General features: G+C 33.5%; 3 protein-coding genes across 5 annotated transcripts in view; 1 reads left to right on the forward strand and 2 right to left on the reverse strand.

Moving 5' to 3' along the window:
- The window catches only part of LOC109546301, a 520465-nt gene that overhangs the window by 202312 nt on the left and 295166 nt on the right, over positions 1 to 22987 (reverse strand). The gene's annotated exons all lie outside the window — the stretch shown is intronic.
- LOC109536801 (protein phosphatase PTC7 homolog) lies at positions 148 to 21786 on the reverse strand. Its single transcript, XM_019903191.2, has 6 exons — positions 21358 to 21786; positions 10171 to 10350; positions 5398 to 5549; positions 5171 to 5335; positions 2490 to 2628; positions 148 to 1479 (listed from the first exon to the last, which is right to left on the reverse strand). Exons 1-6 carry the CDS (start codon positions 21581 to 21583, stop codon positions 1430 to 1432), a joined length of 912 nt encoding a protein of 303 aa, XP_019758750.1. The 5' UTR covers positions 21584 to 21786; the 3' UTR covers positions 148 to 1429.
- Positions 12674 to 18719, forward strand: LOC109536799. Of its 3 annotated transcripts, XM_048663990.1 has the most exons (9): positions 12674 to 13764; positions 14767 to 15198; positions 15256 to 15629; positions 15960 to 16329; positions 16978 to 17211; positions 17275 to 17610; positions 17661 to 18137; positions 18214 to 18291; positions 18509 to 18719. In XM_048663990.1, the coding sequence occupies exons 1-9, from the start codon at positions 12733 to 12735 to the stop codon at positions 18560 to 18562; spliced, it is 3387 nt and encodes a 1128-aa protein (XP_048519947.1). In that variant the 5' UTR covers positions 12674 to 12732; the 3' UTR covers positions 18563 to 18719. The 3 variants fall into 3 exon arrangements, with proteins under 3 accessions (XP_048519947.1, XP_019758748.2, XP_048519948.1); XM_019903189.2 differs by having other exon boundaries at positions 18214 to 18719; XM_048663991.1 differs by lacking the exons at positions 16978 to 17211; positions 17275 to 17610 and having other exon boundaries at positions 18214 to 18719.

A 22987-nucleotide genomic window follows, 5' to 3' on the forward strand; every position in this document is an offset into this window, starting at 1 on the left:
AAGCAATATTTAACCTTTTCTGGTATTTATGTAACTGAATGTGGGGGCTATTTACTTACCAACAAAACCTCTTGGTAAATGCAAAGTTTCATCGAGTGCTTGTTTGAGACTTAACAAGTGACTCTACAGTAGGTATCAAATTGTTAATTAATAACAACTATTTTATTAACCATCTCGGCACTTACAGTTGCAAGGAAACAAGTGAAATGAGTATACAACATTGTTAAGCACGAAACTAAACTTAAACCACTTGTGGTTTTTTGCGGCTTAAAAAGCCAAGGGAACATAAACAACACTAAGTCTAACCTAAATATTAGGTAAAACATTTGGTTCAATCATCACTATTTTTGTACCTGAGCCGTTTTCCGTCCTTCAACTTTTAACTTTTAAACATATGCACTTGGTAACGTACCGTACAAGCATTTTAGAAACTCAAATATCACATGCTAAAATTAAGTTTACTTACAATAAGCGCAGTCTCCGAATTTTTATTCCCTGTATCTAACACACATTTTATTGGCTTGTTGTGTAGTGTAAGCACTAAATCTTTGATAAAATTCGTATCGCTCACTTTCTTCTGTAATCAAAACCAAATATTATAGTTAAAGTAACTGTAACTCATAACGTTTTGGCGATCAAACATGTTTAGTGTTTATTCTACAACGATTTGCAATTATTGCTGACATAAGTACTCAACTGTTTGTTGCAATGCAATGAATTCTAGTTCAAATTTTCAACAGCTTTCTATTAAGTTTGACTTGATAAATTACAACTTTATGACTTTTGGTAGTACATAGGAAATTCTGAAAGCTTATTCGACATAAATTACGTGGTTTTTGCGGCAAATTTCAAGTTATCAATAAAATATATGTTAGAGTCTCAGGTACAAAGTACACCTTACTTAGAGATGATTATGGTATTATCGAAACCTCACAAAAATGAATAGTGGAACTGTTCAAACTCACAAGTTGTACAACAAAGAATAGGAAATTGCTTTTCTGGCAACCAGAACGTTGTTATTAAGTTTGTAGTTAAATCAGTACGGTCAGAAATAAGTTTATCACTGAGACAACGACAACTAATGACTTGTCTCAAATGCCCTAAAAACTAGTCAGATTAATTATTCTTTTTTGTTCATTTACATATTAAAACCAGATCACAGTTCCACTAATACCTAAAATAGGCCACTCACAGTTTTAAAACATGAGAATCTCAAAACGAACATTGTATTTCTGACGACTGTGAAGTTTCTGTTGGTTTATCATAAGCCTTTTTAACAACCTCAAACTTAGATCAAAAACGGAACAACACATATGGGAATGAATTACAGATGCAGACGAGAAAATGAAATTATAAATTAAGGAAATACCAAATAACAATCGATTATTGTACAAACGACGCGTCCTAATGACGTAAAAGAAACATCTCTTCATATTGCAACAGTTGCCAGAATGACGGTTATATCGTCTGGCTTTCCACCTGCAATCAAAATGTAATAATTTAAAAATTGCATTAAACTCAAATGATTCAGTTACAAACAACTAGATGAGTCGAAACTTTTCACATAAATCATCTAATCACCGAATAAATGCTACAACACTCTTAGGTCGGTATTTGCTTATAGACAAAAAAACTGTAAAGCATAATTAATTTATGAAATAGAATAAAATTCTAGTAAGTAATTTAAAGCGTTACATAGTCAATCTTGTACAACTGAACTCTTATAGGATTATCTATTAGCGGAAACCTAAACAATGAATAATTTGAAATGCTGGTAATCGATCGGGGACTATGCTACTTTGAACCCGTATTTCACTCTTTAATCCAATACTTATTTGTATTAATCTTAACGGATATGTTTATTATTTATTAAATCACTTATTATCATGAACAAACAGCAACAAATAAAAGGGCATGGAACTTTCACCTTCGAACCGAACCTGACAAATAAATCGCTGCTTGTGAAATTGAATATGAAATGTGTAAAATAGTAAACAAAAGACTATGTCGTTATGATTATGATACAATATCTCCAGGAATTAAATTACGCAATTGCAGTTTAAATATTATTATCAAATAAAATGTTATATGTAGAACATTTTATTTGAACGCAACTATAGAGTTGTTTTTACAGGCTTGTTGTACTATCAGTTGTTGGTCCAGTAAAACTTTGTGAAAGTTTCCGTTGTATTTTAATTGTATTTTATTTTAATAATAATATTTAATTAATTTAAATTCATTTTATTTAATTCAAATTTCCCGCATAAATTAACGGAGGTGTAGCAAAATGTTACTAAAAATCTTTAAAAAAATTAAGCATCTGAAAAATAAAACCCTTTAGAAACTGAAGCACTGCTTCAAGTTTACGTAATAAACGTCCTTCGCGATTCAAACTGAGCGACAGTATAAACAAGTTCTAAAATCTGCAACTGGAAGGTCTCAATTCAATTAAAAACCCGTTGATTCAATGAATGATATGAAATCCTTACCTATTGTGTTTATGCCATTGGCAAAAGCCCTTTCAGCAAACGGAGAAATGAAAGTTTCGTCGAAGGATAGACTTCGGGCCATCCAAGCTATCGAATTAGCTACCATTTGTAATCTACTTGCACACCTCTCGCCTTGACACTGGAAAAAATTACATTAATTAATATGTGTGCTGTGCTAAATTCGATTAATGGATGAACCCAGTAATTGAATTTATACCATACTTGTTTTCATAAGAATAAAATTGCTATGTAATGAATCGATTCAAAAGCTTATAAAAACAATTGTGTCTATAACTTAGTGATTGTCAAGTTAAACACGAACTTTGCGCTCAGTGTGTCAACATCTGTGACCATAATATGTAATTTAAGGAACGTTGTTTCACTAAGTAAATCGTACCGGCATCAGGTAAACCTGGCATCAAAATTACATTTTAAAAAACAAGTTGACATAATCACACTTAACAAATACCAAACGTAAACCATCAATTTCATTTCACAGTTGTCGACCAATTTCTGAGAATGCATGTCTAATTATACGTTTATCAATATTTAAATCCTTAAAAGCAAGTGATTAAAAGATTTTCAGTGACTACAGATATATTGTCTGTGCACTCCACGTACATTATTCGCATTAAATGGCGCTGCAAATGGAAATTTCTTAAACTTGTAATTTATTTGCATTATCAGGTATTTAATAAAATTCAGGGTGATTCATATGCTTTATTCCATTAAGGGGCCAGTGAGAACACTTTGAGTAAACAGGTGTAAAAAAAGATTTAAATCATTTCTCGAAGGATATTAGTTCTTGACGATGCAACTTCAGCTTGGCTACCAAGCAATCTTTTAAATATGAAATACTTCGGTTGATCATCGAAGGAAAGATTCCGGGGAAAAGGTCAATAGGGAGAATTCCTGGCTCAAGGAGTAAAACATCATCCGAAATCTACAGAGCAGCTATGTCAAGAGTAATTTTTGCCAGTTGGATCGCCAACCTCCGGAGGGAGACGGCACAATAAGAATAAGAAAAATCTTTTAAAGGAGTTCTGAACATTGAAAATTAAATATTGTTGCAAGGTATACGAATGTCGAAAAAGCACCAAGTTTATTACAAGCAAATTGATTCAATTGAGGTGTAAGTTGCCAAAGAACGCAAAAATCGTATCTAGTGAACTGCTCACGTCTTTGAGCATTTTCAGTTTGATAGGATCAAGCATAAGTTAGTCGAAAACCACTTAAAGGATTTGTGCAGAATTTTCATCATTTCAACCTTTCAAAGAAACAGCATTAAGTAATAACAGCAAAAGCGGCTGTTAAAGTAGATATATGTACGGTCCGATCACATAATCACTTCTTTCAATCTTTGCATATTTTAGATAGAAAACTTTTCATTTCAACATCAAACTGTGCAGATTCGAGCAATAATTCTTGTAAACTCTGAGAACTAAATAGGAGCCGACAAACAGCGTGTGCAAATCAAAAACGACAAAGTGTTTATTGCCAAAATTCTGATTCAGCTTTTAACACTTTTTTTAAACTCCCGATGTCTCTTCAGTGAATGACGCCAATCAGCCTGTATACTTCTAAAAATAGCTAGTCAAATCTACTAAGCAAACCTGACTAGCAATATACTAATAAATTGTTACATATATTTTGTTACTTATTATGCAACTTTTTCGTAAAAAGTTTTATTTTAGTATTTTTCATATCTGAGGTACATATATTTCTTGAATAAAATGCGCTTGTTAAAATCGATGCTCATAAGTTAAATACATGTTTTTCAAGAGCCAAAGAGCATATACCGCGTTTAAAAGCAGACAACATAAAACCGTTAATGAACTATTGAAAATGTTCTCAAAGATGAGATCGGAAAAGATGGGCGTCGATGAAAATAAAGTGGCACTTTTCAAGCTGACCGTTACAGGCTTGTTTATCCAAATAATATCGGGTTCCGAATAATCATGCTCTATGTAAAGAATACTTTAAAAAATACTTAAAAGGAAGATTGTTTCCGTAGGACCTCACTGAAAATTAAAGAAGAAAGCACGTCGATGTAGTCAAGAAGCTTCTACTCCATCAGGACCGAATTCCATTTCTAAACTACATAATTCCCTGTGATGTAAGCAAGTGCAGATTTCGAGGGGTGGTAAGCTGGTGCATCTCCAGGACCGATAGATAATTCCTTGTTTCATAATCAATACTTTAGAGCACGCAAAGTGCAAATATGCGCTTGACGAGACCTGTAGTCGAATTTGATGTCAAATGAACAAAAAGTCTCAATTAAAGTGTAAAGTTAAAATTAAAGTTCCATCCAATTGAAGATTCGGTTAGAAAAAACACTGATTTGCAAATAGTTTGAATGCATATCATTCGGATTGCGCCTGAAATGAGTGGAGAAGTGCTCCCAGTATCATCCTGATATGCCAGATATTTTACCGATCCGACTTCCATCTATTTCGAAGCCCGGATTATTCGATTCGAGGCGAAAATTAAGTTTTGAAGAAAGTTGCGACTTTCTTTCTTGCTACTTCTTGCGTGCTCGGTACAATCGGGGCTTGAAGTTGCTTGACGAACGATGGGACCAACTTAATAAAAAAATCAATATTATAGCCAGGTTTTGCATTTGCCGTTGATATTTACGTAACAATCAAATAATTGTAAGAATAAAATGAACGAATACCTACTTTTATAAGTTCGTTTAAAATAATATTTTGGGGCAGATTGTCAAATACCCCATCGGTAGCTACTAAAATTACATCGCCGTCTTCGACAGGAAAATTATCACTAGATGCTGATTCGGGGCGATCGCTTAAAACGTCCGCCCTGTACCCTGGTGGTGGCAGTGAAAGCTGCAGAATTAAAAACAATATTTCAATAAAAAGTTCATTGAAAAGAAGATTTTCCATTTTACCTGAAATGGTGTATTAAAGTAATGTTGTTGCTCCTCAGATCGCCTAACTACCCGACCTCTTCTCACTACCATGAATCCACTATCTCCAATATTTGCAGTATATAGAGTACTATTTTCTCTATTTAGGAATACCACGCAGGCTGTACTACTACCTGGAAATAAATAAATAATTAGGTAACAACTAATAACTTACAAGATCACGCATAAATGAAGAAACCAATTACAATAAGTCAGTTTTCATAGGGCCATACAAACGCAGATAACCAGATATGAACATAAATATGTCGGGAACAAGACGATAATATCTATTTTTAATACTTTGGGACCTTCGCAGTTCTGGAGTTCATAAAAAATCGAGCCTCCAACGGAACTTAATTTATTAGCTAACAGCAAAAAAAAAACAAAAGTAGTATTTTCTTTAGATGTTACGTTTCCTTTCAAGTGTGGAATGTTGGTTTAGAGAAGGAGTGTTTTATTTTGGAAAGAAAATAATTTCGGTTTCGTTAATTATTTGGGGTGATTGAAAAAAAATACCGGCTGCTTAATTGCATAATAAATAAAGATAACAAACAGGTGAAACTAAAAGGCATATAAAAATATTATTTTTTTGGTGGATAAATTCGTCTCTCTAATCAGTAGAGAAGAATTCAATGTATCAAAATTTAGTTTCCAAACGAGTTCTCAACGCAATGAATAAGAGTAGATAGTATAAAGAGAAGCCAGTAAGATAAAGCAAAGAAGAGAAAGATAAAAGAAAACTGCAATTTTAACGCACAAGAAGTTGCATGAAAAATTCGTTAAAATCTACAGGACAACTATTGACCAAGTCCACACCCGAACGTAGACAACGCCTTGATGCACGTTTTAAATTACCATTATTTTCAGATGTACTATCTCGATTAACCACCTGACAATTACCGATAATTAGAACATAATATTAATTTAAGACGGTTTGAAGTATGTAGTTTACGATGTACTTTTTGAAAATAATCGCAAGATTAAAAGTGAAGTTTAACATATTAGTTGAAATACGGGTATACATTGGATGTTTTTTTATGTTTGCAATTGATAGGCATATAAATAACTTGAAGATGCGCAAAGTTCCTGTCTTTTTTTAAATTGTAGTTAAGCAGAAAAAGAGTGTCTTCCCACGTCTTATTTCTGGCGATAAATGAGACCTTAAAGTTGTCAATAAGAACAACTGCCAACAAAAAGGCTAATGCCCAGTTGATAAAAACACAAACAAATATATGGCACATTAAAAAAATTCAAGCACATGATTGAAACATTTGGTAGTGATCCAAATAGCTAAGAAATCGAAAAAAAACAGTAGTTAATGCTCAAGACTCTGCTGCAAGAATGCATTTGTTATTCGAAAATGTCAATTTTTTCGTAATAGAACGTTACTACTTTAATCGATTGAAACTGGTCTGGCTTCAAAATCAAAGTTTTGGATCTATTATATGCATGTGACGCAGTAAACATCATAATTATCTAAACGACCGACTTTTATTATCATTTAAGTAATTTATACCAGTAAGTTGCGGAACTTGCTAGTAGGAATAGATCCCATCGTTAATGTGTCAAGCACCTATCTAATGGTTCTGTGCAAATTACATCTATTCGATATAAATCAAAATTATAATTGAAAGCTTTATTTCGAACTTTTTTATAACTTTTTGTTTAGGCTTTACACAACGTGTAGACACAATGATATATTTTTTAAGCCAGTACTTTCTTGTTGGATTGAGGCCAACATTTTTCATATGTAATTCTATACAGGGAAGTACTTATCCCTGTTATATGCACATGTATATCCAAAAGTCTATAATTGCAAAGCATTAAGGCGATTTAAAACCTTCAAGAAATAGATTTGAAATCATAAAATTGCAAAATGAGCAATTATGCATGCTTCAGGGAGTCCCAACCAAATACAGTTAGATACTGAAATTTTCAAACCGCCCTAGATTGGAACTGTATGTGGTTAAAAGTAACCGTTACTTAAATGCCGATCAGTTTAATTTTGCGTGACTGTGGCCAATCGGAACGAAAGCATTACCGAAATGATTTTGTTTATTTACGACTTTCACATATTTTGGCATCAATGCAAGGTTTGGAACCACCTATGCAAAAAGCATACAGAAGCCTCACGCTAGGATAATAAATATTTCATTTACTTAAATCTATTTTTGAAATTCCACATGACTTTTCCGAATGCTTTCAGCCACGGGACCGTGACTGGGCGTTTCAAATTCTTTTTTTATGATGGCTAAAAAACCAAACGACAAATTACCATCTGCGTGAAATTATGTACGGCATTTATCAACTTGTTGATTTTTCTACTGTTTTCACAAAAGTTTCTTTTGAGTCTTCGAATCCCAGATGGTTCGCAAATTGTAAAGAAGTAAGAGTTTATTTCCTGCCTGCTGTTCCAAGTTAAATTAGGAATTATTTAATTTTGTATTAGATTTAAATCATTTTCGGAATTCCATATTTTCAGCAATAAAGAATAGTGCCTTTCAAATAATTTGTTTACTTTAGGGACAACTTTGTGCGGTTTTCTATAGATCAAAAAAACTATTTTTTGATCTATCGTTTATCGCCATATAATTCGCACTGGTTTTAGGGCAAAAAAATTAAATTAGCTATCTTTCAAAATGTAGTGCGCTTTGCACACATTTATAATAAAATACCCTTTTTTGAGACACTGTATATTACTGTATTTTATTCTACCTTAAATAAAATATCTCAATTTCCAATTATTTTTACGAGAAACGGACCTTCATACTTGATTTAAGCTTTTCCTTTTGAGATAATTGAGTTTAAACAATTAATTTCGTGATATATCACCTGCACTTGCACACGAAAATTGAAGTACAGTGATACTTCGATATACGAGTGTTTTGAGATACGAACCACCGAGGAGCGTTACATTTTACTTTGAGAGGAGAGCAAAATTTGAGATACGAGGAATCGCACACTACGCCTTCGAAGGATTGGAACCCGAAGTCTCAGTGGTAGAGGAGATGGTTTCTCTGGGAAAATCCGTGGGTCTGGAGGTGGATATAGAGAGATATTAACCAACTCGTCGAGGAATAGTATCACAACGAAGGAATTATACGATCTACATTCGCAGCAGCACACGGTGGTGAAAGAAAAATTAGTTTTGAAGAGGAGCCAGAAATGGAGGATGTTGTATCTCTACAAGAGATATAAGGGAGATCTTGGGAATGTGGGAGAAAGTTGTGGAGTTCGGGGATAAAAATCACCCCGAAAAAGTTGCAACTTGGCTTCGGAGTTGTCAAACGAAACTTGCCTAACTCATTTCCGCAAAATCCTGAAAGAGGGCAAGAAACAAATTTCCTTGGACAGTTTTTTTAAACGATCTGCAGATTAATCGAAAACTAAAACCAAGTCTGTCACTGCAACTCCACAATCATCCAATTTTGAGTTAAACTAAGTTGGGTCAAATAATAATGCGAGAGTTTAAAATTATTGCAGATAATTTACAGATTGTTAATAAATAACTTCGATCAACATGAACGAATTTATTCTAATTCCTCTTCTTAAAACAGGAAAAACATTATCACTAAAACTTTAAAATTTAGCCATTTATTTAATTGAAATTAGATTAGCGTTTCTTAGACAAAATTACACATTTTCATGTTTACGAAACAACAGTTATTCTGTCATACAGAACAAGGTGTTACACTGAAAACTTTAACTGGCGCTTTACCAACAGATATCGAGGTTGCAATTGAATAATTCCTACAATGATAAATATGTCCTGAAAATCTTGGCAATTTTGCGTAGTTACCGATAATGTGTAGTCTCGTGATATTTGGTCGACGAATGATGGCACTCACGAGAGTTGCAAAATTGCATACTAATGGCTAACAAGGAGATTAAACACTTCAATATCTCGATGATAAATCAACAGCGCCAGACGTTAAATACTCGTTATAATAATAATACTAACGTATTTTTGCAAATATTAATCTATGACCTTAACACAATTAAGCTAATTAACGATAATCAACCCAAATTTTGTAAATTAACGTGTAATTGTTTGGTACAAGTTTCTTGGTTTGATTACGTAATCTTAAACGTGGATCAATTCGTATCAAAATAAATACATACATGCCAAAAGAATGTAAGCAGAACTGGATCAATGTGTCTTGCAATGTTTATTAAGATTCGTGTTTTCTCAAAGTTTGGGAGTAAAGTTTAGTTGCACATTTTGTTACGTCGTGTATTCCGCGCAATCTATGTTGCTTTAAGTAAACGTTTGCCCAAGTTCTAATAGGAAAAAGCCAGTTATTTGAAAAACAATTTAACATTGCTAAATCCAGAAAGTAACCGGCAACATTTCATATAAATGCCATGCATTAAATCAAGACATGCTAGACAAAAATAAGTCTTACGTATGTCCAAATTTCTCAGATAAAAATTGATCATTTTAGGAATTTTGAGAATATTGTTTGGTCAAGTAGTTGGCTTTCGCTTTTACCGAGTTATTTCCATGAAACCAAGCATGGCTACTAAGAGGATATACCTGAGTGAACTTTGGAGCTTGATTTAATTCGATTAATCTAGTGATGCAGCCTGAAGCTTGCAATCAGTAAGTTAAACAATTTTGAAATTCCCAGAAGGTGTGCTGAATCACATAACGATAACCGAACTATTGCAATTGTTTAAATTTCAGTTGACTCACTTAACGAATAAACCGAATGGTATTGAAGCATTACGCGGAAATGCCGCAGCAATACTTACCTAAAATTGCCTTTTTATTGTGAAGTAGTTCATAGTAGCTACTAGCTAATAATTCTGAAGGGTTTGTAGGAGCAAAACGACCCAATTTTACTAAACGCTCGCAAGTTTTCATCAAGTGAAAGGAAAACTCTCCGGGATCGATTCCATAGGACCTCCACCCTCCCACGCCATCAGCAACACCTGAAACAAAAAACGCAAAGTGAAGATAGATATATGAAAGCCGTCAATATGTATAGAGTGTTCCCACAAGAACGCCGGCTTTGCTATTTAAAAAAACTGGCCGTTTGTTAGTAGACAGTAGTTAGTAGATAGTAGTAGTAAAAGAGCCCTTCAATACACAACACTGAATTCTCATTGTAAAACATTATTATCAAAGCGTAAAATTATTGGCCATCGTAATGGTTCCAAATGAAGCCACTTTGAGAAGATTAATAAAAAAAAAATGAGCAAAATGAGCCGTTTAATAACGTGAAAACAGAAACACGCGTTAGTCTTGGTAGCTCCCCTGAAAATATCGCAGCAGCACAGGGCCTGCCAATGTTGAGAAAAGCCCAGCCATAGCCACATCAAATCGGTATAGATGTTAGAAAATTAGCGTTTCCACGAATTTTAACAAAATATTTGAAACTTTATATGTACAAAGTTACATAGGCTCAAGAGCAAAACCTGGAAAACTATGGACAACGAAGAGTAAGAGCTGATTGAATTTTGGAACATTAGGATATATATTTTCATCGAAAATAATTTGGTGACGAGGATAATTTTCATTTTGATGGCTTCGTTAATCGACAAAATTGCGGCATGTGGGCTTCAGAAAATCAACCAGTTATTGACAAACAGATGCATCATGCTTTTTTTCTCCGAAAGTGCAGTTGATCAAGCATTAACCCTGAATGGAAATAGTCACTAACTTTTTAAGTCAAATTCAAAATATGGATCCCAACGGCATGTGGTTTCAACAGGGCTGTGCAACATGACGTACAGCCAGAGAAACTGGTGAAAAACTACATGAGTAATTTCCTGGTCGTGCACTTTATCGTTTTGGAGATCGACATTGGCCGCCCAGATCATGAAATTTAACGCCTTTGGATTTATTTGGATTTTTTCTAAGCCACAAGTGAACAACCGCAAACCGGTTAAAGCCTTAAAAGACGATATTTAACGCTTTACCACTGAAAATTTCATAAAAAAAGCACGTTTGTTCCGGCAACGCTAGATGATCATTTATTCCATTCATAATCTGATAATGTGTACTTTGTTAATCAATAATTGTTTCAAACCCATAACACAAATATATATAATGTTTTACTTAAAACTAAAACCCGACGCTCTTATTGAAATACCCTGTAAAACCATTTGTAATGTAAAATTGGTGCCTACGTTTGGATTTCGCAATTTATTGAAAAAGATAGGAAGTGGGTGTGTACATACTGGATAAAATTGAATGAAATAAGCTTCGTAATTATGTGTGTATGTAATTCAAAAGGTCTATTTAGAAAAACCAATTGAGTATTTTGTTAAGTATAGAATTCTGGACTTAAATTACATTCAAAGGTTTTTCGAAAAAATGGTAAAATMCTTTTAAATTAGATACACACAATTACGAAGCTAGTTTYATTCAAATAACTGTAGCACAGCACAGATTATTGCATCTCTACTTCCCTTGAATGAATGTTTTTAGAGAGTTTCCATTTCCTCAAAAAATACTTCTTAATTATATTGTCGACTCCCAATTTATGCTTCATGGTATATCAGCGATTGGACATTTGGACATATTTGTATAATCCAATAGGTAACTGACTATTAGTAATTCTTAGTTGTGTTTGTTGTAGATATCTTTCGATAGACAGTTTGGATGTAAATTAAAACTGTAAAATTCTATTCGTCATTTTAATTGGGCGTTGCCCTGCTAGTTGGTATTTCACATGTAATAATCGTTCATAACTGCTACATAAGTGTAATAACGAGTCTAAGAATATTGCCTTCAAATGAGTATTCTGATTTTTAGAACGGCGAGGCCGCGAGGCGAGCCAAAAATTCATAATTACTTCTAATAAAGCGGAATATAATCAAACACAGAAATGGACAGTTTGCAAGGAAAGACCCAAAACTAGTTTTCGGTTAGAGAAAACTTTTGATAAAAATCGACACTCAAACAGAATACTTAGTCAGAAAACCAAATTAAAATCCAAGTCATGTTTTTAACGTCAGATCACCTTACCTCACTGAACCCAATATTTACTTACATCATAAAAATAATCCGAATCATCCGACAACGTGAGAACTCAAACGCATAAATACCACATATGCTAATTTAATACATATATTAAACGTTTTAATTCACAACCGCATAAAAAATTAGAATGTTTCGTTTCTACAACACATATCTAACAGATCAAACAAAAAAACAAATACATAAACATGTTTAAAAGCTACAATAGTTTAATCAGCCTAGGTACGTAAACCTGCCGATACTTGGAGCAAGTTTCTGACTTTCCTGTTAGTAATTACTTTGACAGCGATTCCGTAAAAATAAAATTGCGATTAGTGTTCAACAAATAGATGGACGATTTCGATTTGAAATGCCTGCCTCTAGATTTCGTAGGGCAGTCCAGGCCCTCCAAAGTGATCGAAGCGCTGTATGAAAAAAAAGCTGCAGAGGAAAAAAGGGCAATTAAAATCTTGCACAAAAGCAAACAAGATATTTGCGACAAGTACGATAGGCTGTTTAAAGAGCAATCCACTGAGCTGAAACACGGCTTGCACGAAATTAGGGGTTTAATTAAAAACGAATTGTTCGATTCGAAGATAAAATCGAACCATGATAATGCCAACTACATGGAAAAACATAATTTTAAGAATATCTATAAACGAATTTACGACTACACCAAACAGCAGGATGGCTTGGTGGAAAGCTTTTATTCCAATTCTGTAAAATTGGAAAAGGAAAAATCGAAAGAGTTTAGCGATGCTTTAAAAATATTTTATCAGGAAATCAAGCGAATATCGAATAGGCTACCGCACGAGTGCGATGAGCAAATTCAAATGGAGCTGAAAAACGTAAATGAGACAATCCTTTGCAATAACAGAAACTATATAGAGCTAAAGTGTCAGCTACAAGCAGAAATCCAAAACTATGCTAGAAATGCTATACAGGAACTTCGTCACATAAAAGATTGCTGGATTAAATTTCTTCGCAGCCAATCCGAATATGCCTTAGGCAATCTGAAAAAACAGTACACACCAGCATTGTCCGAAACGATCCAAACGCTGCAAGACAAAACGAAAGAACTTGCAGACAATCTACGAACGGTCGATTTGACTTCAGTCGAACAAGATCCGAGCAAGTGGTTGAATAATCTAAGGCAAACCTTGGCCAATGTGGATCAACGAGCACAGAAAATCATAATCAACTATAAGCAAGCAGCAGTGTTAATATATAACAGATGCTTCAATGAATTACATGTGATTGAAGAAGCTCTAAGAGAAATGTCCAATGCGGAAGCGATTCCCGAAGATCAAACTGAAATGTACACACCAGCTCTGGAGGATATTCGAACTCTGTACGATGTGGAGATAGACACCATTCAAACGGTAAATATTGGCCAGAATTAACACGCCATTCAACAATCACTAGTAGAAAGTGTACCTACATATGCAAGCGAAAGTTATGAATACTATTGTTTCGAATCCGATTTTAGCTTCAATTACTTAATGACATCAAATAAGTTAAATGAGTGCACAAATGAGATTTTTTCCACTCAAACCCGAAAACTCATCAGCAACTTTAGTATTATGGCCAAATCAATTCTAACTTTTCACTCGTATAATTATGAGTGGTAAGAAGAGTTTTGTGATCTTGTACTAAACTGTATCTTTAATGTGTCCGACAGAAAAAGTTCAAACTTTCTTAATCGAGATATCCAGCCAGCTAATCACCCCATCCCATGAAGTCGAAATATAAAATTAACAAAAAGTAACATACTGGATTTATTTGAAACTTTCTATAGAAAAACGAAATAGTCAGTATTCCTCTAGACAGTCTAGACTCTATTTAGCTAACTGTTAACTCTTTACCAGAATGTCTAAATTTGTCGATCATGATGAGTTCACGGCTTCGATGTTAAACATCGATATAAACTTTACGTATTTTTTCAATAATGATATTTCATAGCTGATGATGTAGAAACATGCAAAATGTCCCATTTAAAATCGTAAAAAAAAATTATTTCAAACTTTTTTATTCGAAATCCCAAGTTTTCGAACATATTCGTTGGGCTATGTTGTGCTACTGCTACAAATATTTCTTTGTTCTATCAGAAGGAATTTATAGTTGCAAATCTACTCGCTATTAAAAATTCAACAATGTATTATAGAAAAGATATTAAAAGCGAAATTTAAACTAAAAATAGCCATTTGCTTGTTCATCAGAATAAATCTATGTAAGTCATTTTTTAAAACAGTATTATTAAAACGTAATCATATTGGAATTCCAGTAAGTACACAGTTTCCCCGAAAATCGCCAATGCATAATTCATATATTCATACTCCATACGCATTTTCAAATTAACAACCAAGATTCGCATATGGTTTTAGGCTTGGAATAAATTAGTTGATAAATTGACCAAAACGATTGACAACACGTACAATTTTCTGAATGCGGCCACCATATTATGGCAGAAACACTTTCGAAGAACCGAAGTGCTTCAACTGATAATGCTTAAAGATATGGAGAACATGGTCAAACTCAACAATACTCTAACCGAACCTTACGAGACCAAAATGAACATACTGATAGACACTTTAAGACAAGAAGCGTCTAAGGAAAAAACACACAAGACTATGGGCGAAGTTATGAAACTGCTCAGTGTAATAGAAGGACTGTATATGAACCAGTATCAATCAGAAGTGGCTGTGCCAAAGAAGTATAAAAATTTATTGGAGTTGAAAGTAGACATTCTTATAGAGGAGGTGAAACGGTTTCTGGAAGTGTATCCACCAGACAAAGAAAAAGACCCTAAAATCCAAGTAAACACTTTGCAGTTAATTTTGCACAGAATTTAGTAATAATTCATTTCATATTAGAGAAAAAGAGCCAGCCAAACAAGCGAAATCGCAGATCCCAACGACAATCTAATTCCCAATCAGATGCTCTATTGCGAATTTCAAATCGGAGCGATTAGCAATTGGCAATTTGGACTTTGGGAGTGCATTGGTAACTATGTGGAAACTGCTAAAACAGAAATTATGAAGGAAACGGACCAGTGGATACAGAAGCACATAATTCGCATGGGAAAGCGCAAAGACATTAGACTGAACATTCACGGAATGCGTTTGAGGTCGATAGAAGCTTATATTTACAAAGAGCGATTGGAGGAACTTTGCATACATGAAAGCAGACTTGCTGAACATAAAAATGCAGTGGAACGACGAATTCCCACGCTGAATGACATGCTTAGGTATGTATAATTGATAACAACTTCGCGTCCTTTAAAACAATCTTATTGAAACAAAGCAAGTTTTTCAAAAAGCTTCAAAGCTTTAAATACGCAATAAATTTTGAGTTTGGTTTACTACAAGCTTCTTATAAATGTCTGCAATAACACTTGAGAATTGTCAAACCAAAACCAACGAAATTGTATGAAGGAACCTAAATTATTGTTAACATTTCGAAACTAAATCAGTAATTCATACTTCAGTACACACAGCAACGCAATCTAATCTTAGTAAGCCTTATTTTTTCACAAAATGAAGTTATCTTCTGTGCTTTGAAAGCATATTTATTTCAGATCCCTTCAAGATTCATTCGATACCATTACCAAAGATTATTATAATGCCATTCAAGCTTTTGAAAGAAAAAGCCTAGAATCTATGAATTCCTGTGCAGTAGCTTCCCTTAAACCAATTTTAAATGGTAAAACAGAAACAACGGAAGAAAAAATAGATTTGCTCGCCCAGGATTATCTGAGCAAATGTAACACATTTGCAAACAGCATTAAATCATCGCACGTTGCATTTTTGGAAAATATAAAGCTTTTTTACGATGGAGGTAGTTTTTCGGCAGCAGAGGTGAAAAATGTCATAAAAGAGCTAGCAAAAATTGAAGCACAAGTTGAAAAAACTGTAACAAATGTACGAAAAGATGTAGAGTCTAACAAGGTATTTTCTTTACCGTCCGTCCCCACTTGAATAGCAAATTACAATGCACTTTATTGATCAAATAACAGCATAATATATACTCTTAATTTGCAACATGTATAATGACATCCTCGACCAATGTATAATTTTTTTTAGATAGAAACATTAAATGTTGTTGTTTTCTTTTCCATAAATCCATACAAATATACAGCTCTTTTGGAGAATATCACCTAAATTTAACATCGGATATATTCTCGATCTAATTGAAATATAGTCCAAATGGTTATTTGGACGTATCGAAAAATGTAGGTACTTTAAATTCGCAGTAAATACCGTGATGCATAAGATTGCAATAATTTTAAATTGTATCTCCGACAGTTCACATACCATATACAGTGGATCACAAAAATATTGAGTACACCCCGCGCTTAGTTGAATGAAATGTTTGTTATTTATCTGTATAAATTTATTGAAGATATAACTTCTAGTTTTAATATTAAATAATACTAGAATAAGGCATGGAAAAATATTTTATTAACAAAGGAAACATACGTAAAAGGAATAATTGCATTTTTATTGCACCACAAAAACATGTTAACATAAGTCCTCAAATTTGTAAAATTATAAAACAGTACCACTATTTAATTTCGCACTAACTCGTTTTTTAAGACGCAAACGCTGGCCAAAGTACAACTAAAAAGCAATGAGTTCAATTCTACTCTTAACACCATTATAGACGAGCATAAATTTGTGGAAATTCTTCAAAAAAAGCAAAAAGTTGTTCAAAGAGCTTTGCTAACAGAGGTGTGTACAGTGGCACAAAAACGCAAAACACTCAATGATAAATGTGAAAAATTCAAATTGGAAATGCTAACACAATGCGGAAATTTCAGCTACTTTGAGGTAAAGTGACATGCCTACCTTCGCGTATCTTCATTAACTAATGGGTTTCGATATGAATAACAGGAATTTGTGGATGGCGCAACAGATATACTTAAAACACTGAAAAACCTGGCTCAGTGTATGGATGTGATTGTACCAATAAAATTTTACTCGGAAAAAGGAGAACCCGCAGTATGGAAGTCAAATTCTACTATGCAACATTCTCTAAATCCCAATAAAAATCACGGTCCAATTGAACAAGAAATAACCAAAACACTGTTCAACTTTGAGGCACATCAGCACGAAAATACTTACTTTGGTGATCTAAATAGGCTTTTACGAAAGGGTTGGGACGAAACCCTAGTATATGCGCAAGATTTTTATAACACTCATCACAGTTTTTTTTTAAGCGAAGATAAAGTAAGCTTTATAATCTTATTAAAACAGTTATTAATTTGACCCCTTTTCAGATAGCACATCATTATCATAAGCTATTGAATAATCTCTATGAAACATACTTGAACATGCAAAATCAATGCGAAACACGAAGCATTCGTGACACAAAAGAGTACTTATTTCTCGCTGGTAATTATTTGGTATTTCTCGAAGAATATATCGAGGTTTACATTGATGAATACGACAGGCAGACCCTAAGAAACTTTGAGCAGTTTTTTGACACTGAAATAAAGCAAAAGCTGCTAAAAACCCAAAGCACTATCCGGAACCAATATGCTGAAATGCAGAAGAAGCTGAAACCATTACATGGGCATCCAAATAACAGATTAATGTTGGAAAACTTACAAATTGAAGCAGAAAATATTTACAGTGAGAGCAAAGAGCTCGTTGAGAGTATAAAGGAGCCCTACGTTGAAAATCTGGGAGAGGAACTTAAAAAAGATGTTACAAACTATTTTGCTGTGCAAGAATTAATACCAGAAGTTTCTCAGGTCGGTAATGCTCGAAGGGCACTTTTACGCACTGTATGGTAGACAATAAGTAAAATATTCGTAATTTTTTCCATAGGAAATGCAAAGTTTGAAAATGGCTGTAGACGATTTGGACGCAAAGCTCAATGAAAAAGTTGACCTGCTAAAAGCCATGGTAAATTACAGCACAATAGATTCTACGTCTAGATACAACCACTCAATTCTTGGACATTGCAAATCTTTCTTAATTGATTATGATTCAAGATTAATAGAATATGACCAAACGGTCCCCACGCTAATTTTAAAAAACGAAAACGGCAATTCAATACGTGAATCACTATCAAAGGACACACTTTCTAACTCAACAGCCTCTTCAAATCGACTTTCTCTAGAGAGCGGTTGCAGTTCTCAAACTGATGACTCGGAATTTTACGACCCTTTTCTAACTGATCTGAAAGAGAAGTATAACAAATATTGTAAGGAAGTTGAAAATATGAACTTTGAAGAACTTCTCGAAACTCTCAGACTCGAATGGTCTTGCGCTGTGTCAAAAGTACTCAGTTTATACACTGTAAAGTATGATCAATTATAATGTAAATGGATGTAGTTGGTTATTAATTTAAGGGGCCTGGGTGGTTGTACTAAAAAATATATGATCTGATAAATATAAAAATGAGGTTGAACGCAAAAATCCTATATCGATAGGTTCGAACTCAATTCATCGTATAAAGTGTATTGTGTTCGGCTGAATGCCAGTTTGTGTAGCTGTAAACAAATCGTTTATTTAATAAAATACAGTATTTTCATATGGAGTGTAAGTGTTCTACACTAGCAACTAATTTGGATGTGGCTTTTCAAGAAAAGGTACAAAATAGAAAGTCAGTAATAGTAATTCAGTTTAATAATAATCTCCACATTAGCATAAATTGCTAAAAACAGACAAACAAGTTTTTATAAATTTATTAAACGATCAAAGACATTATAATTAATAATAATATAAAGAGTTGCACTCATAACTCAAGGATGTAGTACAACAGTAAGAAAACTGATAAAGATGAAAAAAGGAGAAAGAAACAAGAACAAAGAACCAGTTTCATTTATTTTACTGAATATGAAAGTGATATTATCGCATATAAAAGTACTAAAGTAGCCTCAATATTGATTATTACAATACTTACACATTAGGTATTTTATTTGTGTGTGTGTTTTCAAACTGATTGTATCTTGTACAGTGTTATCTATGCATTTTTAAATGCTTTTTCCCAACTTTTTTCCATACTTCCGAAACATTAGTCTTGCAAGCTCCACCTTGTATTTACTTACATATATGATACGTACATGTAACGCATAGTGATTAGCAGGAAAGGTACGTATACCTAAAGTGCAAAATGCTAAACTTGCAAATCATTGTTACAATTAAGTAGTTGCAAATGTATCACACTTATACTTTATCGGGATATTTCTTGAAAGAGCAAGAATATTTACATAAACTATCCAGAAGAAAACGAAAAATATATATATATTATTTAGCTAAGATATGATAGAACCAAATGAGCTCATGCTAATGAGCAAATGCAAAGGGCAGTGATCTTTATATTTAGGTAAAAAGTGGAAGTTTCTGCTACCACAAAAGAAAATAACCGATGACGTGGATGCTACAAAACAAATTCAAAAATTAAATTTGTCTTTCGAGCACCCAGAAACCGACAGATTGAGATTGATCTACAAAACATCATTCCGGTTTGCCAACTCTCATTTATATTCTGCATTGAAAATAGTATAGTGACTAAAATCTATAGGTATCTTTGGACATAGCAAAATTTGAACAAGAAAAAGCAACAAATTCCTTATTATTGCATTACACTACACGTGAGAACCATATCCGGCAGCAAACTTTACCCTAGTGAGACTTTTGTTCGAGAGAACAGTCGTCCAAGATACGCTTTATTCTTGCAAGCACGTTACATTTGCAGATAACGTGAATAATGGTATTTCCCATCTCACCACAGCAATTTTCCAAGCAACATGAACAATGGTCTTGATTCCCTGTGACTATTAATTTCTTAGAATCCTTTGAATATTGGATATCTAAATATTATACATAACATATAATAGTAGGAGACATAAATTCAAGCTTATTAGAAAATACCAAATACGCTTAGGGTAGATCAGGCTACTCGTATTGCATTGCAATCAGGAAGCATCATTGATCACATTATAATGCAAACAACGAAAAATAGTGAAACTTTGTGATTCCATTGGTGTTGAGGATACATACAAGCCGAACATTACTCACCTAAGTAAAAGCATGAATGTTAAAAAATTCTCGACAAATATGTAGTCAAAATACACAAAATAAAAATATTGAAGCATTTCAAGAGATAATAAATTAAATAAATTAATGAAAAAAAAACTGAATACATGAAAATAATTAAGATTCGTAAAAATACCGAATGGATTAGCTGCTGAGCTTCTGATACGGTTGGTAGATTTAAAAAACAAATACTTATGGACAGAAAAGTGAATAAAGTTGCAGTCGGAACAAGCAACAACGGTTACATATTTTTTTTCTAATACATATTACCAATGTATGTTAAAAATAATAATACATGGGAGAAGAAATGGCTCTTAACTAGAGAAAAGTGGCCAACCCTTGCCCTAGTACTAAGCTGCTGCCATTTTCTAAATGAATGTAGTGTCTTTATTGCATTTGCAGAAGCAGTGTATCAATTTCTTAAGTAACAGAAAACATATTAATGGGATTGGCTTGAAAAATAAAGAAGAAAAAACTCAAAGTAGGACAAATAGATACACCAATATAAGTACCCCTTAATAGGAATAAAACAATTTTGTGCTAAACGGTTTATGATTGGTTGAATTATTGATAATCTAGAAATTATTGATGCAAAAAAGGTCAATTGGCTGAAAATGTTAATTGGTAAATAATTCAACTAAAGCGTGATAGCTTGAGATTAAACATAATTAAAGAGAATATCAAGTCGAAGACATTACCTTTACTTGAATAAATACAGTTTGTTTTTGATTTTGGCGAGGCAAAGTTCATATTTATTGGACTTGGTGCTATGCCAAGAATTACAATTGGAAACTTTCATAATTGAATCGAGCAGCCACCGGTATTAACCAGTAAATAATATGACTAAATCGCCTTAAAAGTAACTTAATTAGAGGCCCCTATTTGAAAGACCTACGCAAATAAAAGCAAGGTTATGTAGCAACTTACCTAGGACATCAGTGGATTTGTATTTAGCTGAGAACCAGGCGTCGTCTCCGAATTGGCCCTTGACCAGTCTTTGAATTCTCCTCTCCTTTGAAAAGCCACAGACAGCTGACACCAAATGGGGCTCCGTTTTCTGTTGTAATTTGGGGTCTGTCGCAGTGGAAAAGTTGTGAATTCCATTAAATAAAGCGCGAGATATGAGGCGTCCAGTAACAAATAAAGAGTGCATTATATGATAAACTAAATCACCACATAATATTCCAAAAGCAAGTTCACAACACTACACTATTCACCATTCCCATTTTCAATAAATTCGATTCAAATAACTCGCTATGATCCAGAAGAATTCTTCACGCAGTCACAAGACGGGTTGCCACAGAATGCAGACAACCACAGATCACAGAGATCGCTCTGTCATCTGTGCACAGAACACATAAATAGAAGCCACAGAATACTCGCTGTTTAGACCTCCCACTCTATTTACAGCGCTCCTGCAGCCTGAGCGTCCAAGCTCTCAATTTGGCGCCATATTCAATTTTCTTTTGGACTTTTTAGGGTTATGGGATAAAAAATACAGACGAAGCAATAGGCAAGATGACARATTTTGAAATACCGTTGTATAATGTAGGTATACGTCTACTATATCCGAAAACATCATTATTTCCGCAAGAAATTATATGTTTGCTCAAATAATCGCATTTTTATCTTACCATTTCATATAAGGCGCGAAAACGCTCGTGGGTGTCATGTCGTCTGCTTGTAACGTCACGACCTTATTCAGTGTGCACGGTGTCTATGTTTGATGAGGAAAGTTCACAAAATATTATACATTTTGAGTGTTAAAAATGACTTCCAAATTTTACAAGTGCTGTGCGGGTCCTCTATGCACAAACACATCAATAACAACATCTAATAAATTGTTTGTTTTCGTTCTAATCAAGAAAATAGTGAGATAAATGGCTAAAGCTCGCAAGGCGAAAACCATCAGATATAAGCAGGAATACAAAACTTAATTTTTGTAAAGGCCACTTTGATGTAAGGATTTGCTTTAGATTGATAGACAAATTCAGAATGTTTTTTGAGATTAAATATCAATTATATAAACATTATATTAATAATTTTACAATTATCATTCCCTATAGACTATTTATTCTCCTTTCCGCTGTCTAATGATATGGAAAACTATATGGAGTATCATTTGATGGGTAACCTTTTTAAACCTGAAGCTAAGGAAACAAATAGCTAGCTTGAGGATTCACATTGAACGGGTGATCAGATCAGACGGTAACGAGAATTTAATATGTTAAAAGCACATGCTTGCCTTAACATAAGTTTGATCAAAGTTCTTGATGGTGTACCTAATTACAATAGCGTGTGGTTTAATTAATTTACAAGATTCTCTAATTAAATAAATGTACTTATTAAATATATGCCTTTTTATTTTCTACTCTATACTTTTATACAGCAAATCCGACACATATTTTATAAATATCTTTAAATAAATTAGATGATTAAATAAATATTCACTCTTTGACGGAAGCCCAGGAGGAAAAAGAATATAATAACAATTATACATGTATGTATGCTGGTTAAAGAAGAAAAAAATTGAAAAAACAGAGCAAAATCAAAATGG

This window comes from Dendroctonus ponderosae, unplaced genomic scaffold (assembly GCF_020466585.1).
Source record: "Dendroctonus ponderosae isolate FM_Combo_2020 unplaced genomic scaffold, Dpon_F_20191213v2 Dpon_F_20191213_2, whole genome shotgun sequence".
Taxonomy (NCBI): Eukaryota; Metazoa; Arthropoda; class Insecta; order Coleoptera; family Curculionidae; genus Dendroctonus; species Dendroctonus ponderosae.

Coding starts and splice junctions, on each gene's coding strand:
- LOC109536801 (XM_019903191.2), bottom strand. CDS start 21,583: ATGCACTCTTTATTTGTTACTGGACGCCTCATATCTCGCGCTTTATTT. Junction 5,550..10,170: donor CAATAAAAAGGCAATTTTAG/GTAAGTATTGCT, acceptor ATTTATTTCCAG/GTAGTAGTACAGCCTGCGTG. Junction 2,629..5,170: donor TTTTAAACGAACTTATAAAA/GTAGGTATTCGT, acceptor AATTTTTTCCAG/TGTCAAGGCGAGAGGTGTGC.
- LOC109536799 (XM_019903189.2), top strand. CDS start 12,733: ATGGACGATTTCGATTTGAAATGCCTGCCTCTAGATTTCGTAGGGCAG. Junction 15,630..15,959: donor ACGCTGAATGACATGCTTAG/GTATGTATAATT, acceptor TATTTATTTCAG/ATCCCTTCAAGATTCATTCG. Junction 16,330..16,977: donor AAGATGTAGAGTCTAACAAG/GTATTTTCTTTA, acceptor TCGTTTTTTAAG/ACGCAAACGCTGGCCAAAGT.